This window comes from Martes martes (assembly GCF_963455335.1).
Source record: "Martes martes genome assembly, chromosome: 1".
In the NCBI taxonomy this organism is placed as follows: Eukaryota; Metazoa; Chordata; class Mammalia; order Carnivora; family Mustelidae; genus Martes; species Martes martes.
Genome location: NC_137888.1, coordinates 58447308 through 58475138, shown reverse-complemented (window position 1 = coordinate 58475138; position 27831 = coordinate 58447308). Strand labels below are relative to the sequence as shown.

At 39.0% G+C, this 27831-nt stretch overlaps 1 protein-coding gene across 1 annotated transcript; it reads left to right on the top strand.

Annotated features, from left to right (window-relative positions):
* Positions 1–27831, top strand: BTLA (B and T lymphocyte associated). Its single transcript, XM_080815070.1, has 6 exons — positions 1–282; positions 15771–16097; positions 21291–21326; positions 22474–22614; positions 24111–24157; positions 26731–27831. Exons 1-6 carry the CDS (start codon positions 195–197, stop codon positions 27004–27006), a joined length of 915 nt encoding a protein of 304 aa, XP_080671196.1. The 5' UTR covers positions 1–194; the 3' UTR covers positions 27007–27831.

Below are 27831 nucleotides of genomic sequence, written 5' to 3'. Positions count from 1 at the left end.
ATCACATTGTCCTTCTGTTCACTTTGTTTCACAAACGATTCAGGTTCTTCCTACTGTCTTCTGCCACCTCCTTGCTCTTCTCTACTTACTTCACAGATGTCGCTGAGGTAGGTCACCTTGTCCAATCCTGAAGAATTCAAGGGCAGAAAAGAAGTCTACTTGTGAAGTTTTCTTGTCCCTGATATGCTCAGGAAATGAAGACATTGTCTGGCATGCTTGGAATTGGGAAATTGTGTTCGGTATTCTTCCTAATCCCACATCTGGGCATCTGGAGTATCAGCGGTAAGTCACCAACGTAGATAATCTCTCGTTTTATTTCCCAGGGGTGGAGGGAACGTTTTCACTTGCGGTGTTAGTAGGATGTGTTCTTTTATGTCAAGCGGATAATGGTGGATGGAACCATGCAGTGAGATTCGCTCACTGAGCACATTCTAGAACATCAACCAAATAAGAACATGGTTTTCAAGTCATGGCTTGGCTGATTTTCTTTAAAAAAAATGTTCTGATGGTAAGGAAAGAATTGGGCAGATGTTATAAATAAGGTACAAATGTATCACAACTTCTAGCAAAAATGCTCTGGATGCCATCCTGATGATTGAATAGCTTGCTTTTTTGAGACAGAGGCAAGCAGAGTGCTGTCGTGTTCAGCTGGATGGGTGTTGGATAACGGGGTTGTACCTGTCTCTGTGGCTACTACTGAGTAATGTCACCAAACAGAGTTGCCCTTTTTGCCTCGGTAGGGTGTGTGCCTGGAGAACACCATGTAAGTAAATGCTTAGAGATCAAGAATCGGAGGAGCATTCTGTCATTGTTCCTATTAGGCTGAAAGAGAATGGTTCCTACTTGGGTGTCATGTGGCATAGAAAACAGCTTGAGGTCTGCATGATGTGTGGCCATCTCCACAAAGATTTTATGAGGGCAAAAAAGCAATTACTTTCTTCTAGTGAGTTCATTTGCTCCCGTATATGGACACAGGGGCCCATATATTGGAAAGGCTATATAGCAGAAGTTTCTGATGTCCTCAGGTCTGATTTCAAATCTCCTGCCTGCTTATCGCCACAAACACACATACTCTTATCAGTTTGTGTGCTGTGGTTTTAAATCAGAAAATACGGTGACTGAAATCCTCCTGAATGTCATTGTAAATTCTGGAACTGCTTGGTTTGGAACTTGTCTTCATGATGCTAGGATGGCACACAACCAGGTGCAGAATAAAAATTCCCAGGAATCTAAACATTCTTTATGTGTGTGAGTAATTTGGTATTATGTTGGTGAGGTGCTTAGATGGCTGGCTGGGTTTTTCATTTTCCATCAGACATCTAAAATCACACAGCCGTAACTGGAGTCGTGTATTAAATAGAATTCATACTGGTTTGAAGAGCACATGAACTCTCCTGTGTGAAATGGAGGAAAAGACTGTTCAGTGCTGGGATGTCTGGGTGGTTCAGTTGGTTAAGTGTCTGCCTTCAGCTGAGGTCATGATCCCAGCATTCTGGGACTGAGCCCCATGTCGGTGTGTGTGTGGCGGGGAGTGGGGGCGGTTAGGACTGGGCTTGTTTACTGGCTCTGCCACTTACTGGGTGACCTTGGTCAAATTTCTTATCCTCTCTTATCCTTAGTCTCCTCATTTGTAAGACAGAGATAATGATTGTACCTAAAATATGGGCCTATGGTGAAGACTATAAATACAATAATATGGATGAAGTGTCAGGTATAACAAGTCCACATAATAAAAGCTGATAAGTGTTAATGGTGTTTTTGCTAATATTATTTTCACCAAGCACCCCCCCACAAAATTCAGTTAGATGGGAAATAAGTGTTAATATTATCGTTTAAAATGGCTGAGCTTTTAAAGCTAAAAAAATGAATAAATAAAATACATTGCTCAATATATTTGACCCCAACTATAGAGAATCAAATTATTTGGAGAATGAAATGGAAAGCCTCAGACAAAGTGCCAGCCAGGTCTACTGTAAAGCAGTTGGTAGATTGAAGCATTATTTGTATTAAATTTAAGATATATGTTGAGATAAATGTTTGGTGAGAATTGTTCTCCCAGACAGAGCTGATGACTCCATTCATTAAAACCACATTAATTTTAACCTATTCATCTTGGGGATTTCCTGTGATTTACTAAATTACTGAATTCTTTACATTGGCCCAGTTTCAGATTCTTAAATTTTTATTTTTTAATTTATAATTTACTTTTTCTTTAATTTTTATGGATTTCTTTCCTTCCACTTAAAAGCAATGTGAGATCTGTGTGCCTCTTCCCAGGAATGAGGCTGCATCTATCATAAGGTTGGAAAAAAACGCTATGTTCTCTATAAATTTCTTGTTTAAGGTCCTTCTTTATAATAAAATTGTGCTCGGTTGCTTTTTGTGTTTCTCAGAAAAAAATTAGAGGGAACTCTGCCCCTTGGTATCTGACTGTGATTTTTCTTTCTGTCCTGATGAAAGAAATAAAGGTGTCAGCACCTTCCTTCCTGTACAGATGGGCAGATTATACTGGAAAGAACTAGGCTGTAAGTGGAGATGCATCACCAGGGAGCAGGTCCCAGCTGCAAGGCTTTGGACCACTTGTTTAGTAGAGGATCAACCAAGGATTCCGTTCTTCAAGCAGGCAGGAGTACAGCAGTTAGTGTCTGGGTACCACTTGGCACTAAATATGATCTGACATGAAGGCAGTAGGAAATCTTTGACTGACCGCTACTTATTATGATTAAAAAAACAAAAACAAAAACAAAACTAATCTTGTACAGGGGCCACTTACGGTTTGGCTCCATCAAGAACACAGTAGTTCGATCTGAGTCTCCATTTGGCTCTTGTATGTGTTCTGTTTCTTCTTCATTGTGATAGTTCAGTATGGTCCATGGATCCATACCCCACATTCCACTTAGATTGTCCCTTCCCTGGGAACTGGTCATATCTTTGGGTCAGAGAAGAAACAGGGCAGAAAGTGCTCTGCACCCATCATTTTTTGAAGTTCCTGTTTGATAACACAGTGTCTTTATCAGGTTTATTGCTATGGCTCTAGCTATTTGTTCCTATTGAAATGTGTACCTTGTGTGCTGGAGGTAGAACTCCTTCTTCTGCCAAATGCCTGTGTATTGTTATTACAAAAATGCCTGCCACAAAATAGGAATACCTTTTACATAAATGTCTAGGAAAATATTCCGCAGCTAAAGGACTTCCTGGATTAAGGCATGAAAAGATTAACCTGTGTGCTGATAAGATCCTTGAATTGATTTTCCTAACCCTGAGAAGCTCTTTAATTAATTGTTGCTTCCTCTATCCCACTACCAAAATTTCCTCTGATGTCGTGTTGAAGTCAAATTCTGGTTATCTTGATTAGCTGGGGCGTTCCTACTTAGTTTTCATTACTTGCAAGTTTCAACTTTGAAGTTTCAAATTATTGAAGGAAAAATGTTCACAGGCATTCATAGTCAGGTTGCCAAATTAAATCAATCTTTTACTGTGTTTCTTGGAAAGGTTAGGATCAGGAACTCGAGATCCAGATTACTCGAGATGCCTGGATTACTGTCCCATCTCTGTCACTTACTGTGACTGTAACTTTCTGGTTCTGTTTCCTCATCTAAACAATAGGGGACAACAATGACACTGATTTTATGGGGTTCCTGTGGTAAGTGAACTAATTCTATACAACACATAGAACACATTAATTTTAACCTTTATAGCTTGAGGATTTCCTATGATTTACTTGATGTATCATTAAGTGGTGTGTAACTTTAGCTAATGTTTTTTTTTTTTTCTTTTAGTCCAAAATTTAATTAGCTTGATAGTTTCCTTCAAGGAGGATTGGGAGGCTATCTCTCATTTGGGGTTGAGAAAAGTTGTCTATAAAGAGCTCTTGATATCATTATCTACAACCATCCACAGTTACCAAGAAATAACAAGGCTTTGGTCGTCATGTGACTGCAGTGATACTGTCTTTGTGAGCTGTTCTGTCATATGCAGTTTGCTTCACTTTTCTAGTAGTCACCATTCCATTACCTCAAAATAAGCTCATTCTTATCCACCTATCCTTTCATGGTCATGGCCTCTGATTTACATGCTTACCTCTACGGAAACAATTACCAAGCGCCTGTGCATGCATGTGCAGGGGTATCATTCTCGAATGCTCAGAATCTAAACTTATCTAATTTGAGGTGCACTTTGAACAGAGTCCGGGAGAGTGTTGGGAACGGTGATCTGGGTCAGTCATAGGGAAACCCCAGTTTTAGCTGGTAGAGCTAACTTCTCTTTTTCTCCTTCCTGTTAGCCATATTTATCTTGTGAACACAACCTGGAACTCACATATGTCATAAACAGCTCACTGTCCAGAAGCCATTATAAGGCAGGCTGGGGCACTTAGGTCCTAGCTGGATAGTTGTGGCCCTATTTAATTTTTTTCTACCATTTAGAAGAGGAGAATTAATATTGGGGGACAATTGGCAGTTTCTGCTCACACAAATATTGTTTAGTATCTTCTCAGGCTTTGAAAACTCCGGTGAATCTCAGTGTGATCTCTGTGGTAGAGTGCATTAAGAAGGGGAGGAAGTATCTGGGAAAGAAGTAGAGGTGGACTTTGTCTGTGTCTTTACAACAATACAGAACCTATGCTGACCCTGAGCAGCCCAAGTAACCACATAATCACTGAAGGCAGTATTTAGAAATCCTTCTGTTGATTTCTGATACAATGACAAAGACTCTCTTTGATGCTGCTGGCCATGGCTTCTAAGCTATGCTGTAGGCTTTTTCTGCGCTGCTCTTCTTCCAGAAGCCACTGTGACCAGGGTGGAGGGCTTAGCATTTCTGAACCACAGGGTCTCCCAGGAGCAGACAGTCAAAGTCTTCTAGAGCTGTTGTCTAAATTGTCAATATGAGTCATTGTTCTTTAGAGCTCACTAAACTGGCCAAAAACGTTTGCTATTCCACAGAGAGAATTGTAGGATTGGCTAACAACCCACTAGATACTCATTCTTGTCGGATGAGGTGGGCAGAACTCTTCAGAAATGAAATACATGTGAATCCTTTGGCTGGACAGACAAAGTCAGTGACCAGTAGGGTAGAACCATAAAGGGACATTTGTCACTTGGTAGAGATGTAATGGAGAAGTACTAAAAGAAATCTTGGAAAAGTATCCAAAGACAAAGGTATTTTACTTCCCACTTTGACCAAGGCTGGCCTTGCTGGTTGGTATAATTCTTTTTTTTAACTTTTTAATTTTTATTATTATTATTATCTTTTTTTTTTGAGGGGGTAGGACAGAGAGAGAAAAAGAGAATCTTAAGCAGCTCCATGTCCAGTGCAAAGCCCAACACAGGGCTCAATCTCAAGACTCTTAGATCATGACCTGAGCCAAAATCAAGAGTCAGATACTTAACTGACTGAGCTACCCAGGCACCCTTGGTTAGTATAATTTTGTAAGATTTCATCTCTCATATATAAAAGTACATTTTTCTATGGGATAAACTGCCTTTTCTGTATCTATTGTATTTGTTTGCCCAATGTATACGCCAGTTGTTATGCATCACTGGTGATTGTTGACTCAGCTGGGAATAACTGCTCAGAGCAGAGGCATTTGGGGCAGAATTTCTGGTCGCCATTTTGTCTCTGCCACCTGCAGGCTTTGCTCAACTACTGCATCACTTCCCTAAATTCATCCTAAGAAAAAATAATACCCGGTATTTTTTTATTGTCTATTACGAGCCAAGCATAATGCTAAGAACTCTTCCTATGTGTTCAGACATGCACAACTACCCTGGCATCTAATTTGCTTTGGAGTTAGCTGGGCCTGGGCTCAAGTCCTGGTCCTAGCTCGGACTCCCACCAGCAGGTTGTCTTCAGCAAGTGGCTTAGCTTCTCTAATACTTGGTTTCTCCAGCTTAAAAGTTAAGAGGATAACTGTAAGTACCTGATAAGATTTTAAGGATCAAATGAAATGATGTATGTATGGTACCTAAGAGCAAAACACATAATAAGAACTCAAAAATGTTAGTTACATCCCTATCTTCCTCCCATCAGGAGGATCTGGGGGGGGGGGGGTCTGCAGCACTTGATAATGTGAGGTGTTGTGTGCTTATGAGCAAACGACAATGAATGTGAAGCTGTGATTCTGGAGGTGATCCCCCAAATGTGACTTATGCCACCCATGTGCTGTCTGACCTGATGACTACCGATGTTCCCTGTGGGTTCTGTCTTTTAATATCTCAAGGAGAGGAAATGGCACAGGACATTTGTAAGCTTTGCTGACTGTTAGATGAAGCTTTGAAAAATACTAAAATGACTATTTCAAGACAAAACAATTTAAGACTTGTCCCAAACTAGACAAAACCAAGAGATGGCTTAAAGTCTTACATTGCTCAATAAAACTATATTGAAAAGATAGTCTTCAGATTTTCCCCCAAATAGTCATATCACAGAATGAGAAATCCTAGCCCTAGAAGAAATTGCTTCAATGTGCTAAATAAATACCACATGAAACCAAACTTAAAGTTTTCATGTTCCAATATAATGAGATTTTTAAGGAGGAAATGGTAATAGAAATGATTGTGAAAATTCTCTCAATTTTTTCATTTCTTGTCCTTTTAAGCAATGAGAATGAATTTGGATTCATACTATGTACATTCTTGTTGTGAAGTTAATTCTTTAATACTTTCCAGTACCATTTTAGCTAAAGAAACTTTAAATTAATGTGAGTCTCATTCTCTCTCTCCCTCTTTCTCTCCTTGTGTGCATCTTTACATGTGTATGTTCAGACAGGGAAGAGATCCTATCCCCTTCTAAAGACCAATATCAGACAATATCCACAGAGAAGAAGAAAAAACCTGAACAATTACTTCATCCATGTCTACGTCTTTGATCAGTGTTACACTGCATGCTGTTTGTCAGATATACGTTTTTCTGAGGACTGAGGCTTTCAGTTTTCATTGTACTCCTGAGATCATGGCACTGGGTTTAGCATAGCTTACCAATGGTCACTCTTTACAACAGAAGCTCTGTTTTAACCTTGCGTGCATATATCAATTTTCTCAGGTATTCCTAGCATTTCTGGGGTTATCTGACTTATGCAGTAGGTTTGTTTACCACAGAGTTAAAGTAGTAAGCTTAATCCACACTACATAATGCATTCAAATAGTGGTGTCTGTATGTCCACCAACTTCATCTCATGTCACCACATTTCTGATTTTCCAAGTCTATGCCAGCTAGCTTATGATGAGAAGCGTGCCACATGGACTTTCTGATGCTGTGCACGTGATTCCTTGAGGTCTCCAGGAACCTTCCAGAACCTCTGATGTGTGATTCCATGGCTGTTGTTGCTGTGTGTGAATTGGCCTTGATTTTGTTCAGCCCACTGCCTCAGGCAACCCCTGAACCCATACCAATTTGCAAGGGAACAGGCACTTGCTTCCCTTCCCTGGGGGTCATCAGATCTCCCCCATTGTCCACCACTCTGGCCCTCAAAATTAAGGCAAATTGTACCACTGGACTCCTCAGGAGACTTGTTTTCCTCCTAAGTCTGAAGACTTCCCTCCTTCTGTAGCCTCCTCACCATGTATCTAAGTTTGAGGGTTTTTTCTGTGTTTTTCTATCACAGTATCTTCTGACAGAAAATAAAATCCTGCTTCACACCACAGAAAATGATTTATGTATTATATCTTTCATGATCATTGTGGTTTTCAAAAATTATTTATTGATACTTTTTTGTTTAACTCTGCCATAGCTCAAATCAAGGACTCCCCTGCATTCATTACAGTCATCCATTTCTTTCAGTAAATGTAATCGGTTTGAACTTTCCATGCATGTGTAAGAATTTTTCAGTGGAGCAAGAGTGAATCTCAGTTGGGATTTTCCTCATGATAACAGTTATATTCAAGGTGCATGGTCTTTAAAAATTAGAAATAATTGTACTTTGCATGGGATTCAGAATCACAAAACTCTTTTTTTTTTTTTTTAAGAGCAAATAGGTTTCACAAATTATCTACCCTCCCTGGCTCCTGTTGGCATTTACACCTGCACCTTCTTAGCTGGAAGGTACTGTCCCGTGGAGTTTTTGTGGCCGGCATGCCTTTCTGATTGGCTGATCCAGGTATCTGGATGACCACAGAGTATCACTTGTTAAATAATTTGAATACCACCCCTCAGTGGACATAAATCAGACCTTCCCATACTGTATACTTGTAAGCTCTAGTTTTTCTTTAGTGGTTATAACTTAACCACTATGGGGTATGTTGAGATGCATGCATGCTTCACCTCAGTGCCCTGTAGGCCACCTTTGTAATAGCTCGGATGTGCCTGCTCTGCTCCCTTATTGCATAGAAAGCATTAGTCAGAGTTATGAACAGGAAATTTTTCTCTTCCTGAGCTCTCGTGGTTCAGTCTCATGCTACTTCAGGCCTTCTTCCTTTCACACTACGCCCAGTGCCTCCTGCAGAGACAGGTACTATCTTATCGAGAGAGTCATGGACCTGGTAGGAAGACAGATGCATGAACACATATTTAATTATAAAGAAATGCTGCATGTCACACAGAACAGCATGGGACCTTCACTGAGTGGGGGATGTCCAATGGACTTGGGCTGCTGGAGGATGGAGGTAGAGTGAGTTTGCAAAAGGAAGTAAGGGCTAAATTTCATTTGATGGAGTCTGGACATTTCCTGCAGGCATTGAAGAGTTTCTGAAGGGTTTAAGGTACAAAATCCTTCTATCAGATTTTCATTTTGAGAATGCAAACTGTGACAGTGATGTGGAGAATAAATGCGGTGGGGGGAGGGGAACAAGGCCAAGTTTGGAATGTAAAAGACTAGTTGGTGGGCTGTGATAATAATCCACATGGAATGAAATAAGACCCAAATTAAGGCAGTTTTATGGAAGCAAATTGGCAAGACATTTTGGGTGCTGAATCAACTTAATTTGATGACTGATAGAATGGGGTAGGAAAGAGGAAAGAAACCAAGATGGCTCCCAGGTTCTGGCCACGTCATAGGTAGGTGATGGTATCATATTGTGATAATAGAAAGTGTACAAGAGGGGTGCCTGGGTGGCTCAGTGGGTTAAAGCCTCTGTCTTTGGCTCAGGTCATGATCCCAGGGTCCTGGGATCGAGCCCCACATCCAGCTCTCTGCTCAGCAGGGAGCCTGCCTGCTTCCTCCTCTCTCTCTCTCTCTCTCTCTCTGCCTGCCACTCTGCCTACTTGATATCTCTGCCAAATAAATAAATAAAAAATCTTAAAAAAAAAAAAAAAAAACAAGTGTACAAGATTTGCCCCAGGGTAGGTTTGGGCTTCCTCTTTGGAGCATTTCCTAACTGACCCAGCCAGAGGGCTCTTTCCCTCTTGGGAATCTGAAAGCTCTGAGGGATTGTATCTTGTTCAGGATTAAAAAAAAAAAAAAAAAATCTGAAAGGAAAATTGAAGAGCATGCCCCTTGCACTAGAAACTGTCACATTACTAAGTAGTCATAGGGTGATGTCCACACCCCTGGGTCTGGGCAAGAAAGGGGTACATTATCGCTACAGAATTTTAAAACAAATAAAGCTACTTTTAATTATCACCATGTACTAGGAATTCTGAATAATATCAGTGATAATATAATAATAATATTATTATATTATATGTAATAATATAATAATAATAATATCCCCTCAAAAATATTTTTGGTCTAAATTCTAAATAATTACTATAGTTACTCCTGGGTTTTAATGATATGTATGTACGTTTCCAATTAGCACATTTTTAGTACTTCCCCCTTGAAGAACATTGTATTCTACACGAAAGCTAACTCAGAGAACTTCCAGTTACAGAATTGGCTCTGGGCACACACACAGATTCATGTGTTCATTTCACACGTTAATTTATAATGTCCAGCATCACCTGAGCTTGCTCCAGGCCGTTGTGTCTCTGATCCCTGTGCCCCTATGTATTCCTTCATTTCAACAGTAGATTTTAAATAAATAACAATACCACAGGGACTCTGGAGCCAAAGAAACAGAATGTGAGCCATTTCATTGCTTTCATTCTGTGCAACCACTTTGGATATTTATTTGTTTAAAATTGAAAAGTGAAACAGTACAAACTGTGCGGTGTAGTTTGTTTTCAGATATAAACTTTAGTTTTGAAGTTTAAAACTTCATGTTTTATCAAATAATATTTATACAGCTGAAATGTGTTCTCTTTAAAGTGTTGTTTTAAAATTAAAGAATGAGTCAAAATAAAACTTCACATTCGTGGTACAATTTAGTAATTGCCTAACTTGTATCTTTTGTAGAATTTCAGTTTTAATAAAATTCCTTTATTAGCTACTGGAAAATTATTTATGTAGACTATTATATCAGACTGTAACTAAAAGATCAAAGTTCACACTTTTTAAATAGTTACAAAACTATTAAATAGACAATTTGGTGCATTTTTCCTTTTTTGATTCTCATAATTTAAAAATACTTTTTAACCTCCATGGTTTTATATATGAAGTTCAATGAAAGGAAATATTCACTGTCTGTATTTCTTTTCTGGCCATTTTATTGTTCATTTCCACTCATGATCTCTGAAAACATTTTTCCATATAAAGGAGGCGGTTGTTAGAAATGGTGCACTCTGGGCATCATATAATGCTAGGTATGCCTTGGTCATGGAATATGTGTGCTGTAACAGTCATGGCTTTCATAAAGATTTTTTTTAAATGTAAGTCTTCCAGGGCACCTGGATGACTCAGTCAGTTAAGCATCTGTTTTCAGTCAGGTTATGATCCTGGAGTCCCGGGATTGAGCCCTGCATCGGGCTCCCTGCTCAGCAGGTAGTCTGCTTCTCTCTCTGCCCCACACCCTGCTCAAGATCTTTCTCCCTCTCAAATAAATAAATCTGAAAAAACGAAACAAAGCAAAAAACTCTAAGTCTCCTAAAACCTCTAGTGACTTAAAAAGGGATACTTCATCATACAAAAGCCAGAGGATGGTAGAAGTTTCGTCCTTTTACTGCATGTCTATTTGAATTATTTTTGACATTAAAAATTCCCCACCATTAACTATGAATGTTTGAGAATAACAACAGGAGCAACTACCATTGGCTGATACATTCCATCTAAAAGCAACTGTGTTCCTCACCTCTTTTCAGAAAATGCTTTTTTGACAAGACAAACACCTTGGGGACAGCTTTTGATTTCCTGAATGTCATGAAATAGTCATACAAAATTCAGGACCAGGAGCAAAGTGTCAACATGGCTGTCTGATGGAGAATTAGATTTGTGCCATTCAGCTCTGTGTAGCATTCCTGCGTTACAAACATACATTTGAGTTTCAGGGGGATGGGACACGTTAATACCCTCTTCGAACAAAGAGCGAGTCCTCTTGATGGTTTTTAATGCTTGTTGGCAAGCCTGCATTCATCCATTCATTCCTTCATTCAAGAAAATTCCCTGTACCAGCCAATGTAACAGCCAGTGATCTTCATCTTGCTGATAAGAATATGCAGGAACCCCAGCGACATTTTCGTAACACCACTGGGAGTCAGTGATGTGGTCAGGACCGTCAGCTGGCTTTCCTCCTCTCCTACCCCTGCTCCGTACTCTCCCCACGCACATAGCCACACAGGCTGGGACTCGAAGGGATATTCACTTGTGCTAGCACTGGGTAACAGCCCAATGGCTAAATGGAAAGGCAACACAGACCTAGAGCTGGTTTTAACCTGTCCATCACAGAGTGAGGGCGCTGAAGCTGCGGATGCATTTGCGTAGGGGAATATGGTGAGTGAGAATTTTCCTGTTTTCATCCTGTTTTACAGAAATGGAGGTCCAGTGAGACTGTGTGGCTATCTCAACATCACACAATATATTAGTATTTGAGAGTATTTGAGCAACTATGTTTGAATGGATATTCTAGTTTTTAGGTATTTACATGACTTTTATAAATATCTCAAAAGTATCAGGCTCTGTATTTTCTCATGGTGAGTAAGCGGAGTTTAAACGCGGCCCAACTAATGCTTGCTTCATTTATTCTGAACCAATCTGTGGTCTCTAGGTCACTATGTGAGCAACCCATGATCCAAGTGTGTATCAATTTCCTGAATCTGCCATGAGATTCCTGGCTTCTTTGCCTTTGCCCTTCCCTGTCTTCAGTCTTAAAATACCTCCCCTCTCCCTTTCACTGCTCTGATTATCAAAAGGTTACTAATTCACTACAGTTCATTAAGCTTCGTAACAATAGTCCCAGCTGAGATTAATCCTCTGCACACCCAAGCAAACTCTGCACCTCTTTATAGTGTTATTTCATTCTCCCATCTGTTAAGCATCTTTATTTCCCATTAGAAGGCAAACCCCTTGAAGGAAGACACCTTGTCTTATTTACTTCTATACCCCCTAACAACTAACATACAAGGACATACAGGGTCCCTTTGAGCCCTGGTTTCAGCTCAGATAAATTTAAAGATAAAAAGCATGGTAGATTGTAAATTTATTCTGAGAAAGTGCCTATGTAAATTAATCTCCTCTCATCAATTAAATGCTAAGCTCCTTGAGGACAGGAAGGCCTTTTCTACAAACATCTCATTGTTTTCCACAGTGTTGGCACTGAGTTCTAAGCTCCATAAACTCTGACTGACTGGGGCGCCTGGGTGGCTCTGTGGGTTAGAGCCTCTGCCTTCGGCTCAGGTCATGATCCCAGGGTCCTGCAGTGCTCTCTGCTCAGCAGGGAGCCTGCTTCCTCCTCTCTCGCTCTGTCTGCCTCTCTGCCTACTTGTGATGTATGTCTGTCAAATAAATAAATGAAATCTTAAAAGGAAAAAAAAAAAAAAAAACAAAACAACTCTGACTGACTTACCCAGATCCAGGTACATGGAAAGGGAAGTTAGGGAAGGGAAGTTAGGAGGCTGAGGTAGTCCATTAACTTCAGGGGGAGGAAGAAGGGAGTTCTGGAAATGTGAGTTTCACTTGGCTTTTGTGCCTCTGGCTTCTTCACTTTCTTGTTGCAAGTCTAACCACATCCAGGTGTTATATTCTTAGGCACTTTCTGTTGGTAAATTATCTTACCCTTTCTCTTCAAGTTTTTGAAAACTTCATCCTTATAACTTGGCTTTTAGTTTGCTTTCATTTTTATTTTGAATTTTTGGAAGCAACTGAATTAGTAAGTCTTAGTAAGCCTTAAAGCGATCTTGTTTGAGGTTTCAATGCATTTATAAATAGATGAATATTCCCAAATTTCTGAAAGTTCTCCACAGTTCTCAATCTGGTTCCTGGAAACTCAACAGAGATTGAGGAGATACAAGCAGAAATTATACTGGGAGGTTTTTTTGGAGGTTAGGAAATTGCTAAAAATGAGAATATTTATGCTGGCAAGGGTGTAGAAACAAAGTGGAACATCCAGCTAAGTTGAGCAATATGTGCAAGGCAGGGCCAAAGGCTGTCCTCCACCTCAACGTCCGAGTTGCCCTTAGCCTGCTTTGTCCTTAAACACTAGTTTAAGCTATGCTTTCAGTTATGCTGATGGGAGACAGTACTTCTGTCCAGAAGGACCCCTGGAGATGAGTGAAAGAAATTAACGAAGGGGATATATTGGATATATTGCTGAGAGGGTAGTTCAAAATGGGGAAAGAGAGCCAAGAAAAAAAAAAGCCCATAAGGATGTAGGGAAAGGAACTTAAAGAGAAAACACTCTCAAGACTTAGCTCTAATGGAAAAATAAAAAGGTATGAACCACTATCGCGTTCTTAACTAAAAGGATTCTGGCTGATTGTAGTTATTTTGTTTTCCCAGCACAGGGATCAGTAGTAGAATATTCTATGATTTATATACACTCATAATGTAACTGACACAAAAAAATTGAGTGGTTGTCATAAGTTGGTGCCGTTTATTCTTGCTCATGTGCATGAGTCTCCAAAGGGACAATATAATCCAACCATTATCCAAGAGTGAATACTTCCACATAAATATACATTCTAAGTAACTGAAGTTTGCCTCTTCAGAGGACAAAATGTTTTTTGATGTGACCATTTTTGATGAAATTTTTTTAAAAATGGGCTGAACTCTTCTTTGTTTCAAAAACTGAATATATTAGGCTGAATATATATGAAATGAATATATTAAGCTGAATATATATAATAAGTTTTGCTGTTGATTCAGTCTTCTCGTTATGAGTATAGTTACTATTCTGTATTATATAACACAATTATGCCCTCTAACCTAATTAGGAAATGATAAGGGAATTATAAGGATTATGTTTAAAGTGAGATGAGTTTGGGTTCTTGCGATATCTATTTTGTTTGTTTAGGGAATACTTCCTCATGTATCTTGGTTCTCAGTTACATCCTAGATGTTGATGTTTCCAGGTAAATACTTTCATAGTAAGTAAAGGGTTGCAGAACTTATTCAGTAGTAATAGACAATTTTAAAAGTTCTTTTTTCTTGGCTGCAGATTTATATGCAACTGACAATTACTAACAGAAGGTTTATAGAAGATAACAGAAAATCTGTTTCCAGGGAAAAGCTCTCCCCACCAAAACAAAGGGAGGCAACTTCCTGTATGTTAGGCCAAAAGGCAGAACTTCCAAAAGAGGTGCATCACTGTTCCTTCCCCCCCTTTGGAAGACAAAACATTTATATTACATCAGAACATCCTATCTTTCAATAATGATCTTGAGTTGCATGTGTCATACATAGAAAAAGTCATGGAAATAATTTGCAGGGCAGCACTAAAGCCTCTGAAAAACAAGTAATAAAAATTTATTATACCAAGGATAATAGGGAAATAGTTGTCTGCAAAAGTTCCTCTCTCCCACTTATTGGAATATATCAGAGCTAGTAATAGAAAATGTTATTACTTCTCAAGAAACAATAACAGAGAAATGGGTAATGAATTAGAGAGTAATGGACCCTAGTATGAATTTGAGTCTTGATTCCCCTAATTATTAGCATATAACTTTAGGCAAATGTTTTACTACCTCTGTAAAATAGGTGTCATAATAATGTATTTTTTTGTTGTAAAGATTAAATGAGTCAAAATATTTAGTGGGGTTTTTTAAAGATTTTATTTATTTATTTGAGAAAGAGAGATAGTGAGAGAGATAGTATGGAGGAGGCAGAGAGGGAGAAGCAGGCTCCCTGCTAAGCAAGGAGCCCGAAGTGGAGCTGGATCCCAGGATCCCAGGATCATGACCCAGGCTGAAGGCAGACACGTAACCGACTAAGCCACCCAACCGTCCCTATTTAATGTGTTTTGAACAGCCTCCGGAATATAGTAAATTATTGACCCGAAATTGTTATTATTATTTGCTACCATTGGAATAGCTACAAAATAATAAAATAAAATAACATTTTATAAAATTAAAAATATTAGTAATGTTTTGGTAATTGAGGAGATTAACAATTGAGGAAATTTTTTTTTTCATCAAATACTTATTATGTGCCTACTATGTACCACACACTCTGCCAGTAAGGGTTAATACATTGAAAAATGTTATGGGCGGGGGGTGGGGGCACTTGGATGGCTCAGTTGGTTAAGTGTCTGCCTTCAGCTTAGGTCATGATCCCAGGGTCCTGAGATCAAGCTCCACATCGGGAACCCTGCTTGGTGGGAGTCTGCTTCTCCCTCTCCCTCTGCCTCTCCCCCTGTTCTCTCTTTCTCTCAATCTCTCTGTCAAATAAATAAATATAGTCTTTAAAAAAAAAAGAAAAATGTTATTTGGGAAAATTATAAAATTATAAAATCTTTGGCAGAAACTGTTGAGTGCCAGATATCTGGTCTTTCTAGAGCATATTTGATTTTAATTTTGTTTTCATCTTTCAGGTGAAAAATCATGTAAAGAACAACTGTATGTAAAGAGACATTCCATATACACTGTCCCAGCAGGGAAATCATTTGATCTGAAATGCCCTGTGAAATACTGTACTAACAGACCTGACGTGATCTGGTGCAAACTCGAAGGAAAAAGCTGTTTATCTCTTAGGTATAAACATCATAGATACACAAGTTGGAACGAAAAGGAGAATAATATTTCAGTTTTTATTCTGCATTTTAATCACGTGCTGCCTGATGATACCGGGTCATACCGCTGTTCTGCGAATTTTTCATCTGGACTTGTTGAAAGTCATTCAATTACCGTTAATGTGACAGGTAGGTTCTACACATCAAGACTATCTCATTAAAAAAAAAAAAAAAGACCATCTTATGTTTTTTATCATGTTTTAAGGAAAAGGAGGACCCAGATTCTGAAGCATTTATGTTAGTAACTGAAGTCATGTAAATCGGAAAGTTGCCACACTCCTCAGATTGTCCTCTGTGTGAGCAAGTGTGTGCGTAATTTTGGGGTGAGGAAGAGACAAATAGAGAAAAAATATAATAAAAGTTATTGTTCTTGCCTTTAGGGGGTATACCATTTATTTGATAAATCCAAAGTAGGTCACTGAAATATGGAAAAAATTATCAAGTGAATACCAATTGTAGTAGACAGCTCTCTATCCTTTGTCCTCTTTTCCTTTTATTTTTTCTTCCACTTACCAGTCCCTTTATTGATAATAAATCTTTGAAGTTATATTTGTGGTGCTCAGACAATTATACATTTGTTAATAATTCATAGTTTGCACAGAGAAAAAAACTGCACACAAATAATCCTGACTCCCTGATGAGTTTTGAGGATGTTCATAGCTTTAGCTCCGTCCCCAGTCTCTCTCAGAGGCCCTCAATAGGTTCAAAAATTGGAAGAATGGGTTGAGGTTAAGTTGGGCAAAACCAAACTGAATAAAACATGGAAAGCAAACAGAGAAGAGTAGAGGAAAATAAATGAATATGTTTAATTTATGAAAATTCCACATCATACTCCATGGTAAAAGACTGAAAGCTTTTCCTCTCAGAACAGGAAGAAGAGGGATGCCTGGGTGGCTCAGTTGATTCAATGTCTGCCTTTGGATCTGGTCATGGGTCCCAGGGTCCTGGGATTGAGCCCCACATCCAGCCCCACATCCAGCCCCACATTGGGCTCCCTGTACAGCAAGAAGCCTGCTTCTCCCTCTCCCTCTGCCCCTTCCTCTGCTCATCCTTGCTCTCTCTCTCTCTATCTCTAATAAATAAAGAAAAAAAATCTTAAAAGAGGGGGCGCTTGGGTGGCTCAGTGGGTTAAAGCCTCTGCCTTCGGCTCAGGTCATGATATCAGGGTTCTGGGATTGAGCCCCACATCGGGCTCTCTGCTCAGCAGGGAGCCTTCTTCCCTCTCTCTCTCTCTCTGCCTGCCTCTCTGCCTACTTGTGATCTCTGTCAAATAAATAAATAAAATCTTTAAAAAGAAAAGAACAGGAAGAAGGGGAGGCTGTCTGCTTTTGCCACTTCTATTGAACACTGAACTAGAAGTACTAGCTAGAACACTTAGGCAAGAAAAAAGAAATAAAAGGCATCCAAATTGGAAAGGAAGAAATGAAACTATCACTATTCACAGATGACATGATTTTATATATAGAAAATCCTTTAAAATCCACAAAAGATACTGGAGTTAATAGTTGAATTCAACGAGGTTGTATGATCAGCTAAAAAAAATCGGTGGTATCTCTAAACACTAGCAATGAACAATCTGAAAGGAAATTAAAAAAAAATTCTATTTATAGTAGTCTCAAAAAGAAAAAAATAAATTTACCTGGGAGGCTTAACACTTATACACTGAACAAAACATGGCTGAAAGAAGTTAAAGATGTAAATAAATGGAAAAATACATGCCATTCACATTGGAAGACTTAAAATTGTTAAGGTAGCAATATTTCCCAGAATTATCTACAGGTTCAATATAATTCCCACCAAAATCCCAACACTTTTTTTTTTTTTTTGCATTGATGAAAAAACTGACCCTAAAATTCACATACAGTTGCAATGACCCAAATAGCCAAAACAAAAACCTTGCAAAAGAAGACCAAAGTTGGAGGACTCACACTCCTTCGTTTAAAAATTTGCTACAAAACTACAATAATCGAAATAGTGTAGTACTGGCATAAGATGAATATACAGATCAATAGGAGAGAATTAAGAGTCCAGAATAAATACATACATCTTTGGCCAATTGACTTCTTTTTCCTTCCAATGTTTTATTTAAATTCAAGTTAGTTACCATATAGTGTAGTATTAGTTTCAGGAATAGAATTTAGTGATTTATCACTTACACCTGGTGTAACACAGATAACATCTAGTGCTTATCACAACAAGAAATGAAATGGAGCTTGTTTTGTGGCCCATAAACTGACCTTGAAGATTATTGCAAAAAAAGAAATTTCAAAGAGCTTTTGTGCACTGGAATCTACATGCAGATTTAGGCAGTTACTTCTTCAGTGGACACCATTCACTTGAATGCATACACTGTGTTTTTAAAAATTTAATTTATTATTTTATATGCACACTTTGGAGTCAGTCTTTTAACTCCCTTAAAGCAGCCCAATGAAGGAATCCATTTAAATCTCTTTAAAATCCTATACATTACTTTAAGACTTCTGAAAGTAGCCTAGTAAGAGAATGCACAGTAAAGTGTAGAAGGGATTCGTGGCAGAGTTAGAGACTCTGCTTTTGCAAATGTGGGTCAAAAGCAATGCTAATTGCCAGCCACTATCCATGCACTGGCTTATAAACCTCTTTGGAATGGAAGCTGTGTCTTAAACATTTTTGCTTCTCTACAAATAGAAGGCATAGCGTATAACACATGGTAGGTGTTCAATAAATCTTTTTTCATAATTCCTGGATGAATTAAATGACATAATCTGTGCAAAGTGAAACAATTGCCTTTAACAATCAGGAGAAGCTTATACTAAAGATTATGGAAAGAATGCTTTCTGGAGAAAATTTCACTATTAATTCACATAATGAGATATTGAATTTTTAAAGAAGTACTAATTTTTTAACTGGCAAAATAAGTGATAAAAATAAGCCAAGCTTACAAAACATTACTACCAGGATATTAATTATATGACAAAATACACAATAATTGAATGCTATTAGATTATTTATATGATGTATGTTAATATAATATATAATAAAATTAAATGAAATGGCATCGAGTTCACATTCTTTGTAAAAGGTGCCTTATTGTGTAATTCTCTTTTCCTTCATAGAAATCAATCCCCTTCCAAACAAGAGGGAGGAATTTAACCAGTGTCGGGGGCAAGCCAATAACGACTTCTGACATGGAAGCATCCCAGGGGTATTATTGTGTCTCTTCTGTCCCATATTGGGGTCATTCCACAGCCACTACAAATGGTTGCACAGTTTGTAAAGTGCATAAAGGTCCCATGTTCTAGGAATCAAGTTGGGGCTAAAATTAGGATCAATGGTCTCTCTCCCTTGAGGAGGAGGGGGCTGAAGAGAAGAAAAGCAAAAGAGGCAACTTCTCCGTCGATCCCATTGTCCTGGGAGGATGTACTTGTTAGGATCACACTGGAGATGAGAGATAAAGATGAAGTGGTGAGAGAGAAAACTACGTAGGAGACAGGAAGGGCCTTTTAAGTTTCCCTTTGGAGATTTCTGTTGCCCTAATTTCATACACTCCTACCTTTCTTATCACTTTGTGAATTAATGCTCCTGACCAAGGGAATTCCCCAGGACTTCATTTTGGCCATCTACTCTTCTCTGTCAGCAACCTTCTGTCTGGGACTGCCTCCCTCCTATAGCTTCATGTGTATCTCTAACCTTCATTATCTTCCTCACAAATATTTCAATCAGCCGTATGGAGTCCGTGTCTTTAGTGCTTCCTATTTTGGTCCATTTCAGCCAAATATCTTCCCAATACACTTAATTTGCATAATGAATTTCTTCCATCATGCCACTCCTCTATCGAGTCTTTGGCAGAGCATCCTTAGTGCTTTCAAATTTGGCTCCCAGCATTCAAGCCCTACCACAGTCCATCCCCACCTGCCTTTCTGGATTGCTTCTGGACTCCACTTTGAGTCTCTGCTCCAGCCCAACAGCCCTACCTACCATCGCATGGCTTCACCATGCTCTTCTCACCATTCACAGGGTACCCATTCATCTGCTTCCACTTACCACAATTCTGCCCTTCCTGCCAAGCCCAACTCATTTCCCACTTCTTAATGAAGCCTTCCAGGGTTCATCCTAGGAGAAGCAATTTCTATTTTCTAGCATATTTCATGCCATTTAAGCTCTGTGCTTCTCATTTACCAGGCATGTCCTTGTACTGTAGTTTAATGTGTGGAAATGTTTTTTATCCCATGAAGAATTAAAAGGTCCTGGGAAGCAGAAACTGTGTCATATTTTTTGGGGTCATCCTTGCTTCCTTCACAAAAGCCAAATGAATTATTTCAGAATTAGCTTTGAACTGGGTATGTATTTTCCTTTCATGAAGTGATGAAGGAAAGAGTCAAAGAAAAATTCCTTTTCCTTCTGTACCTGGGAATATTCAGTGAATTGAGTACTGACAGAGAAAAATATACTCTGAAATTATGTTTAAGGATGATGCTTTTCATAAAAATAATGTGGAGGCATGATAAAAAAATTTCATTTTCTCTCCTTGAGATATCTTTTTTAGGGGCTATTGGGAATTTTCTTGTTTTTGTATCTGACTCTCTTTTTCTTTTTATGTTCAAGTTAAAAATTGGCCCATGGGAAAGAAAAAGAAAAGAAAAAAAGAATTGGTTCATGTACAAACAGGGCTGTGGCTCAGTCAGGGCTTGGATGCTATTGGGAAAGCAGTATTCTCCCAGAATGAAGTAAAATGCTTTGCAAATCAAAGCTCCAAGAGAAAAGTTGACAGAGCTGGGAAACAGTCACTAGAATATACATTGACCTGTAACTCCATCCTCCCCAATGTGCCCTTGGTCAATCCCTGATTAGGAACTTCACAAGGGCAGGTCGTCATCTTCTCAGCAGAGAAGTGGGGGTGGTATGAGTGGGCAGGAATTGGGAGGCACCATCTGTTTCAGAATGATAGTCAGAATGTCATCATAAGCAACCTTTCCTTGTGGGTCTCCACACTCATTTGGAGCACCGGCTGAATGAACATCTTGTTTTTCTAAGCTGGAAGCTGTCTTACAGGCTGTATTCTATCCTTCTACTTAATGGGGAAGAAGGAATCAAAGCAGACAGACAAAGTTTGTGTTGGATTTACAGTCTTACTTTAAGCCTCAAAATAAACCCAGAGACTTATTTTGTGTCCATGATCTTGAGGTGCTGATTTGCAAATTGTGAAAATTCCTTTAAGCGGAGTTCCTGGATTCTGTTAGTGCAAATGCAGGAGTCCTCTCAGAGATTAGTTCTGATTTTGGACACAACTGAGTGTTGTTTTTACAACCAATTTCACTTCTTTATCTTGATTTTCTATTTCAGAATGGACTAGAAATAATTCCGAATACCCTCTGATAAGTAAGTATCAAACTAGTCCAATAAAATTAAGGAAATTAGATTATTAGGTGGTCGGAGAAATAATAAGTTGGATTCGTCTAACTGAATGGATCTGTTTGTATTAGTTATCTATGTGGGAAGTTTCCTCCCTCTTTCTATCTACACCCTTCCCCCAGACAGCTGTGTCTGTCATCATTGGTAATGACTTGGCTGCTGTCCCAACCCAAGCAGCAGCTGCAGCATAAACAGCGGCATTTGTTACCAGTCTGAATTACCTAATCACTATTTGCGCAGCCTCTATCTCCTGTCCACCTTTACCTCAAACCAAGCGCATGCAGAAGCAAGCAGATAATGATGTTAATATATTTAGAAATAAAAATTTCCCGCATAAAAAATTTAACATATATACAACATTAATGATGTGTGTGATGCCTTCTGATATTTTTCTATTCTGCCGCAATTCATGTTTCTAAGGTAGTTTGTGATCTATTAAATTGTTTCATGACTCGTCAGTGAGTTGCAATCAATCTACCTCGGTCAAACAGAAACTTAATGCATGTCAACATTGGTCATAGCAATGAGCACTGGCTATAGGACCAACAAAGCATATTTGGTGATAACAAAGGTATCTTGAGATAAGGAAAGTACTTACTATTTGGACATCCCAAACAGTTATGAGACAACAAAAAGCCTTTGTGTCAAAGGAATTGGAATTTAGTATGAAAAACATGTTGGCTTGAGTCCCAACTCACTAGCTATCTGACCTTGGGCAAGTCTTGGAACAATAAAACAATAAAAATAATGGCTTCCTTACTTTCCTTCAGGGCTGAATGTGGAAGTTAGGTAAGACAATGTCAAGGAAAGAGCTTGGTGAAGTACTCGCTGAGAGCTGTTAATGGGTATTGTTTTAGAGGGGATTAACCCTAGAAGAATAAAAAATTCTTACAAAAGTTGAATTATAACCCAGAACCACCACATAAGCTCATCAACAAAGCAAGAGGTGGGTGAGAACATTGAGGCACAGGGTTCTTGGGGAAGGCTTCCAGAAGAGAAAGAGAAACATCAGCTGGAAATCTCCTTCATTTAAGTTGTAATGGTGCAGAAGGTGTTACTGATCCTATTACATCTCCAATTTCCTAACTGTCTTTAGCATCGACTCACATTTCAGATACAACCAGTGCCTCAGGACCACCCTCTGCAGAAGTGACAGATGAAAGGCAATGGATGCTTTATAGTCTGCTTCCTTTGGGAGCATTGCTTCTGCTTATTACCTGTTTCTACCTATTCTGCTGCCTTCGAAGGCACCAAGGTGGGTTCCATCTTCCATCTGCTGCTATGTGCCACACATTTGGGGTTCAGTTATTAGAGCTGATTAATTTTTAGTTGGTTCCTGTTGTTTTCTTTCCCAATATTGTTTTCTTTCCCAATTTCCTCGGGGACAATTCATCCTTCCACCAAAAAGACACTTGGATTAATTCAGGTCCCGTCCAGTCATGGTGAGGCACAGTCACAACAGCACGGTGCTCCAGGCAGGGATTGTGATAAGGAGGGCACATTGCTGGGACTTACCCATTCTATTTGTGTCAATCTGAAGTTTATGTGACAAGCTGCTCTTCTGAACTTTAAAGGTATCGAAAGGGAAGTTGAAATAATCTCTCAGGTCAACATGTCTGATTTGAATTAGTTTCATTCTCTTTTTCACAGCCACACCACATCATGACAATCACACACACCCTTGTCTAAATGAAGATTAAATAGCCCCAAAGGAAACTCATATGTCTGCACTTTCTGATGCCATCAAAGACACATGCCTGAACTAAACTGTCACCCAAAAATAAAGCATTTGAAAAATCTGGGTTTGGATAGGATGGGAGAGATGTGACATCTTAGAAGCAATTCCTTCCTACTTTTCTAAGAATTCCTTCAGAGTCATGATCAGACAGTCAATCACATAAGAGAGAGATGTGTGGAGAATTCTGATGTAACTCTAATCTGAAACACCCCAGCTCTCTCTCTCTGTCTTTACCATTACCCCTCTGCCATCTCCTCCCACCATTTGCCACACTGGCAGCCACAGTGTAGCTATAGAAATGAAGCTAGACAGAGCATCCCTTATTTCTGCCACAGAGAAAGCTTTGTCTGGGCAAAAAAAAAAAAACCTTCTGGTCTTTTGTGGTAAGGACTTCCGGAGCCCAGAACCTTCTCAGAATACTGAGGGAATCCTCTGTAACCCCAACTTCACATCTGTAACTCCAAGGTTCTTTCCATGGTCCCTCCCCAGCTTTTACCATCTTTCTTAAGGCTGCTTCAGAAAATTTTAGAAAAAGAGGCAGGGATAAATCCTTTGACCTACCACATCTGGAGTGAACTGGGCCATAGGAGATCCTGGCCTCTGTAGGTGAGAGGACAGCAGTGTGTCTGACATCGAGTACCGGATATCCACAGAACAAGGATTTCCAGAGTGTTTAAAGTGAGGTACTTGATCCTGCCCCTTCCTCTTGGATATGCCAGAGGGCTCTCTGGAGTAAGAAGTAAAGAACCAGTGAAAAAAGTGAGCAGCGTGAATGCTCACAAATTGAGGTGTACCTGCCAGCAAATAAACAAGCCAAAACTAGTAGTAACACTGCCACTGGCATGCAAGTTCATGACATGGGTGGGGAGGCAGCCTACCTCTGCCCTAGACACTGAATTTCAACCAGCCAATCAGATTCCAGAACCCATATTCTTCCCACAACCTCAACTTACAGGGAATTTTGTGTTGTTCTTTTCTCTTCTTGTTTTCTCATTTTTCTTTCTGAATTTCAGCAGAACAAAAGAAGCCTTCTGATACAGCAAGAAGGGAAGTTAACCTGGTATGTCCTATGTATCTGTTAAAGCAAATGCAGTCTGCTAACCATGTTCATCTTAATATATTATTTTAAATTTGGTAAGGCTATGTAGCACTCACCCTATGTCAGGAACTGTCTAAATGTTCTCTCTATGTATCGACTTGTTTAAAAAAAAAAAAAAAGAAGTGTTTATTGTACATTTACCTCCAACTGCGGCAAAGATTCTTCAGGATTAACAAGACTTAAAATAAGTGGCCTTTGGAAGGGCATGAGTGGCAGTGTAGACCTGAAGTAGGAAAGTCAGAGACTGGATTATATAACTTGACTCTGCTCTTGCCCTGTTATGTAACTTCAGGCTATTCATTTATTCTCACAAAAAATACCTTAAAGTCTTTCTGGAAGGGAGTTGAGAGTTAATGAAAGAATGAACCATAAATTATCTCATAAAATACTGTGTGATTTCTTCCTAGATCACCAGCAGATATAGAAGGCCCACTGGAAAAGTTACTACTTATGCAAAAGTCTTCCATAATGTGTGTGGGCTCATCAAGGAAGAGACCTCCAGACAAAGCCTAGGGCACTCTGGAGGCAGGGCCAAATTTTCCTACAAGTTCTTGAAATAGAAACTTGGGTTTTTCTTTTGGGTTCAGTGTTGTGTAAATATTGGAACTCAAAAAAATAAAATAAAATACAAGATGAGGCAATACATTTCTGAAAACATTTTATGAAGTTCTTTAGTTAAAAGCAAATAGTCACAAATGAGGTACTACAAAGGAACTTGTGTGTGTATATGCATGTTTCAGGGTGGAAGGGTAGAGATAAAGATGTAGTAAACCTCTCAAAAGTTCCAGAAATCCCAAAGGCAGATATAGCCAAAATTTTACCTATAATACTAAATGACACTTAGCATCCCCCACCAGGTTGCCCACTTTTAAATCAAGCCAAATGCATTCAACTTTGTAAACTCATACTAAGTTTTTCGTAAGTGGCAGTAAACAACATTGTGTTGGGTGCTAAGGTTTTGTTTCTTCACGTAGGAAAATGTACTTAAATGTTGTTTTCTTTCTTCCCATAGTGAATACCAATGAACCACATTCTGTTACACTGAGGAGTGAGATCTATGAAACAGTTTACAATGATAATCTAAATAGTTTCTTATTTAAGTTAAGCCCAGGTTGGTTAAAATGTAGTCATATTTCTTCCTGTGTAGGCTGGACAAATTATTTATGATCTGAAGTAGAATTCAAGAGGGATTGTGTGTGTGTGTGTTATTATTTGGGAATTTTGTATTAAGATGTTTGTGTCTTTCATAGGAATTCAGAGCTTTGTGTCATTTGAGCTGTCCAACATTTAAGAAAATAAAGTGGTGTCATATTAGATCTTTGAGACTAAAACTTTCTTAGGAAGGGACTTGGATTTGGAACCAGTGGAATAGAAATCAAGGAGAGAAAGGAACTGCTTAAAACATGGCAGGTACATATAAAAGCCAAGGTTCTCGTCTTATTTCACAATGATCCCTAGAGGGTAAATGTACTTGAATACTAAAAGCGCTTTGTAAACTGTAAAATGCCATACACGTATAGGGTAGGATAGTTGCCTTGGTGTTTGTCATCTCTATCGACCACAGTATGGCGCCCCAGCTCGTGGCATCTACCCACTTTGCTGAGATGCCACAGGGTACAGCAAGCCACGGAGCACCATGTTTTCTTTAACTTCAATCATTTTTAATTAAGTTTTCCATGGAAACCAACCATCTTTTGGAAAGGAAGCCAGGTATTTGAGTTGACAGACATATACATTATAAAAGCACAACAGGGATCTTGTTGATATATTGAGGATTTATGGCTATTTATTAGGTTCTGACAGTTTTCTTCTTCAGTGCTTCTCTGGAGTCTTCACTAGGTTCCTTAGAGTGAAGGCTGGGACACTTTCCAGCTAAGCTAAGAGACTGGGAAGGGTAAAGTGATTCTTGCTTCATTCAATCATTCAGCCTTAGTGTTATTTTCTAGGCAGCCACCTCATCAGAGGGAAGCAGGATACTCGGCAGCTAATGCTTAGCTTCTTGGGATAGGGCCTGACATGCACCTGTGGTAGAATTCTGACAAGGAGGGGTAGGAGAGGTACTCTTTCCTGTACAAAATGAAAACAACAAAGGACCTGATAAGGCGGGTAGACTGTCAAAGACTGTGGACCTGACACCTTCAAGGAGTTAGGCCAAACATCAAGAATATAAATTGACTGACAAAACTGGTATTTAAAAATTGAAAGAGCAACTCTTAGCATTAAAATGACATCTTCATTTTTACCAGGTAATGTTCTTGTATAGCTAGAAGTGTTCTGTGACTTCAAAAGTGACTAATAAAAAAGGCACAAAATAACTATTTAGGAGGAACATAGTGGTCCTAAGCCTTTCATCTTTCAACAAGTAAGAATCTGCTAAAGATGTAAGTGTCAGCAGCAAAAGTGAGGAAGAGTAAATTATTTCTGTTGGTATATTGACTCAATGTAGCATATACTCATAGTTTGCTGATTGTATGCACTATCACATCCTTAGGCAGTAGTTAAAACAATCTTTTTTTTTTTTTTTTTTCTTATAGGTTGATATTCCCCAGCCCTTTAGGAGTGAGCAAACTGAAGTGGGAACCAGGCAAAATCCCCAAACCCTGCCATCAGAGACTAGTACTAATGATAATGAGCCCTGGTTCAGGGTCCAGGAAGAGTCTGAAGTTTATTCTAACCCATGTCAGGAGGAAAACAAACAGAGCATTGTTTATGCCTCCCTGAACCATTCTGTCATTGGAATAAACCCAAGACAACCAAGGAATGTGAAAGAGGCACCTACAGAATATGCAGCCATATGTGTAAGGAGTTAAATTCCATCTGGATCTCCAACCAATGATCACTGAATGATCAGCATGTCAACGCCATTTTCTGAGCCCAACAAAATATCAGACAGTATACCTCAACCTGAGAAGTTTCACTTCAAGGAGGTTCATGTTGGTGCTTGAGTCTTCAGGGTCCATAGGACAAATGACTAAAATTTCTCCCCCCAAATTACGAGGGAACTTTTTTTTACAGCAAAGCACTGAACAAAAGCACTGAACAAAAACCCTTCCCTCCAAAAATGAATGGTATTATGAGTAGCAGGGTAGCAGAACATTTAAACTTAGATACATTTTACCCAATGGACAAAATTAGTATATTTTTTGGAGGATGAGAGATACATGTAAGCAAGAGAGATCTGTGTTGTCTGGATTAGTTCACTACACTCTCTTGACGAAGAAAGAATGTCCCAGTTTGACTGACTAACCATCAGCAAAGCAATGATATCATGTTTATTTCTCGTCATTCTTCCATGATGAGAAATTTTCCTCTGTCCATCTCATACTGGGGTTTCTTACATGTAAAGAAGAAATCATTTTTGACTTGATATAAGAAAAGAATGGAAAGAAGAAATGGTGCAATAAAGATGTGGAAAACACCAGCTAATGTAGAGTAGATGCTCCCCATCCCTGACAAAAGGTTTTATCTACCCTGTTACACTGCTAAGCAAACATAGGTAGTAATGGAGTATTAATGTGTGGTTCATTTATAAACACAGTGTGACTCAGTGTTTGGGTCACATGGACTAATGTTTATAAATGTGACATAATGCTGCTAAATTAATATCCTTGGGGGTGTCTAAATAAACATAAAAG

Coding starts and splice junctions, on each gene's coding strand:
- BTLA (XM_080815070.1), top strand. CDS start 195: ATGAAGACATTGTCTGGCATGCTTGGAATTGGGAAATTGTGTTCGGTA. Junction 22,615..24,110: donor CTGCCTTCGAAGGCACCAAG/GTGGGTTCCATC, acceptor TCTGAATTTCAG/CAGAACAAAAGAAGCCTTCT. Junction 24,158..26,730: donor CAAGAAGGGAAGTTAACCTG/GTATGTCCTATG, acceptor TTTTTCTTATAG/GTTGATATTCCCCAGCCCTT.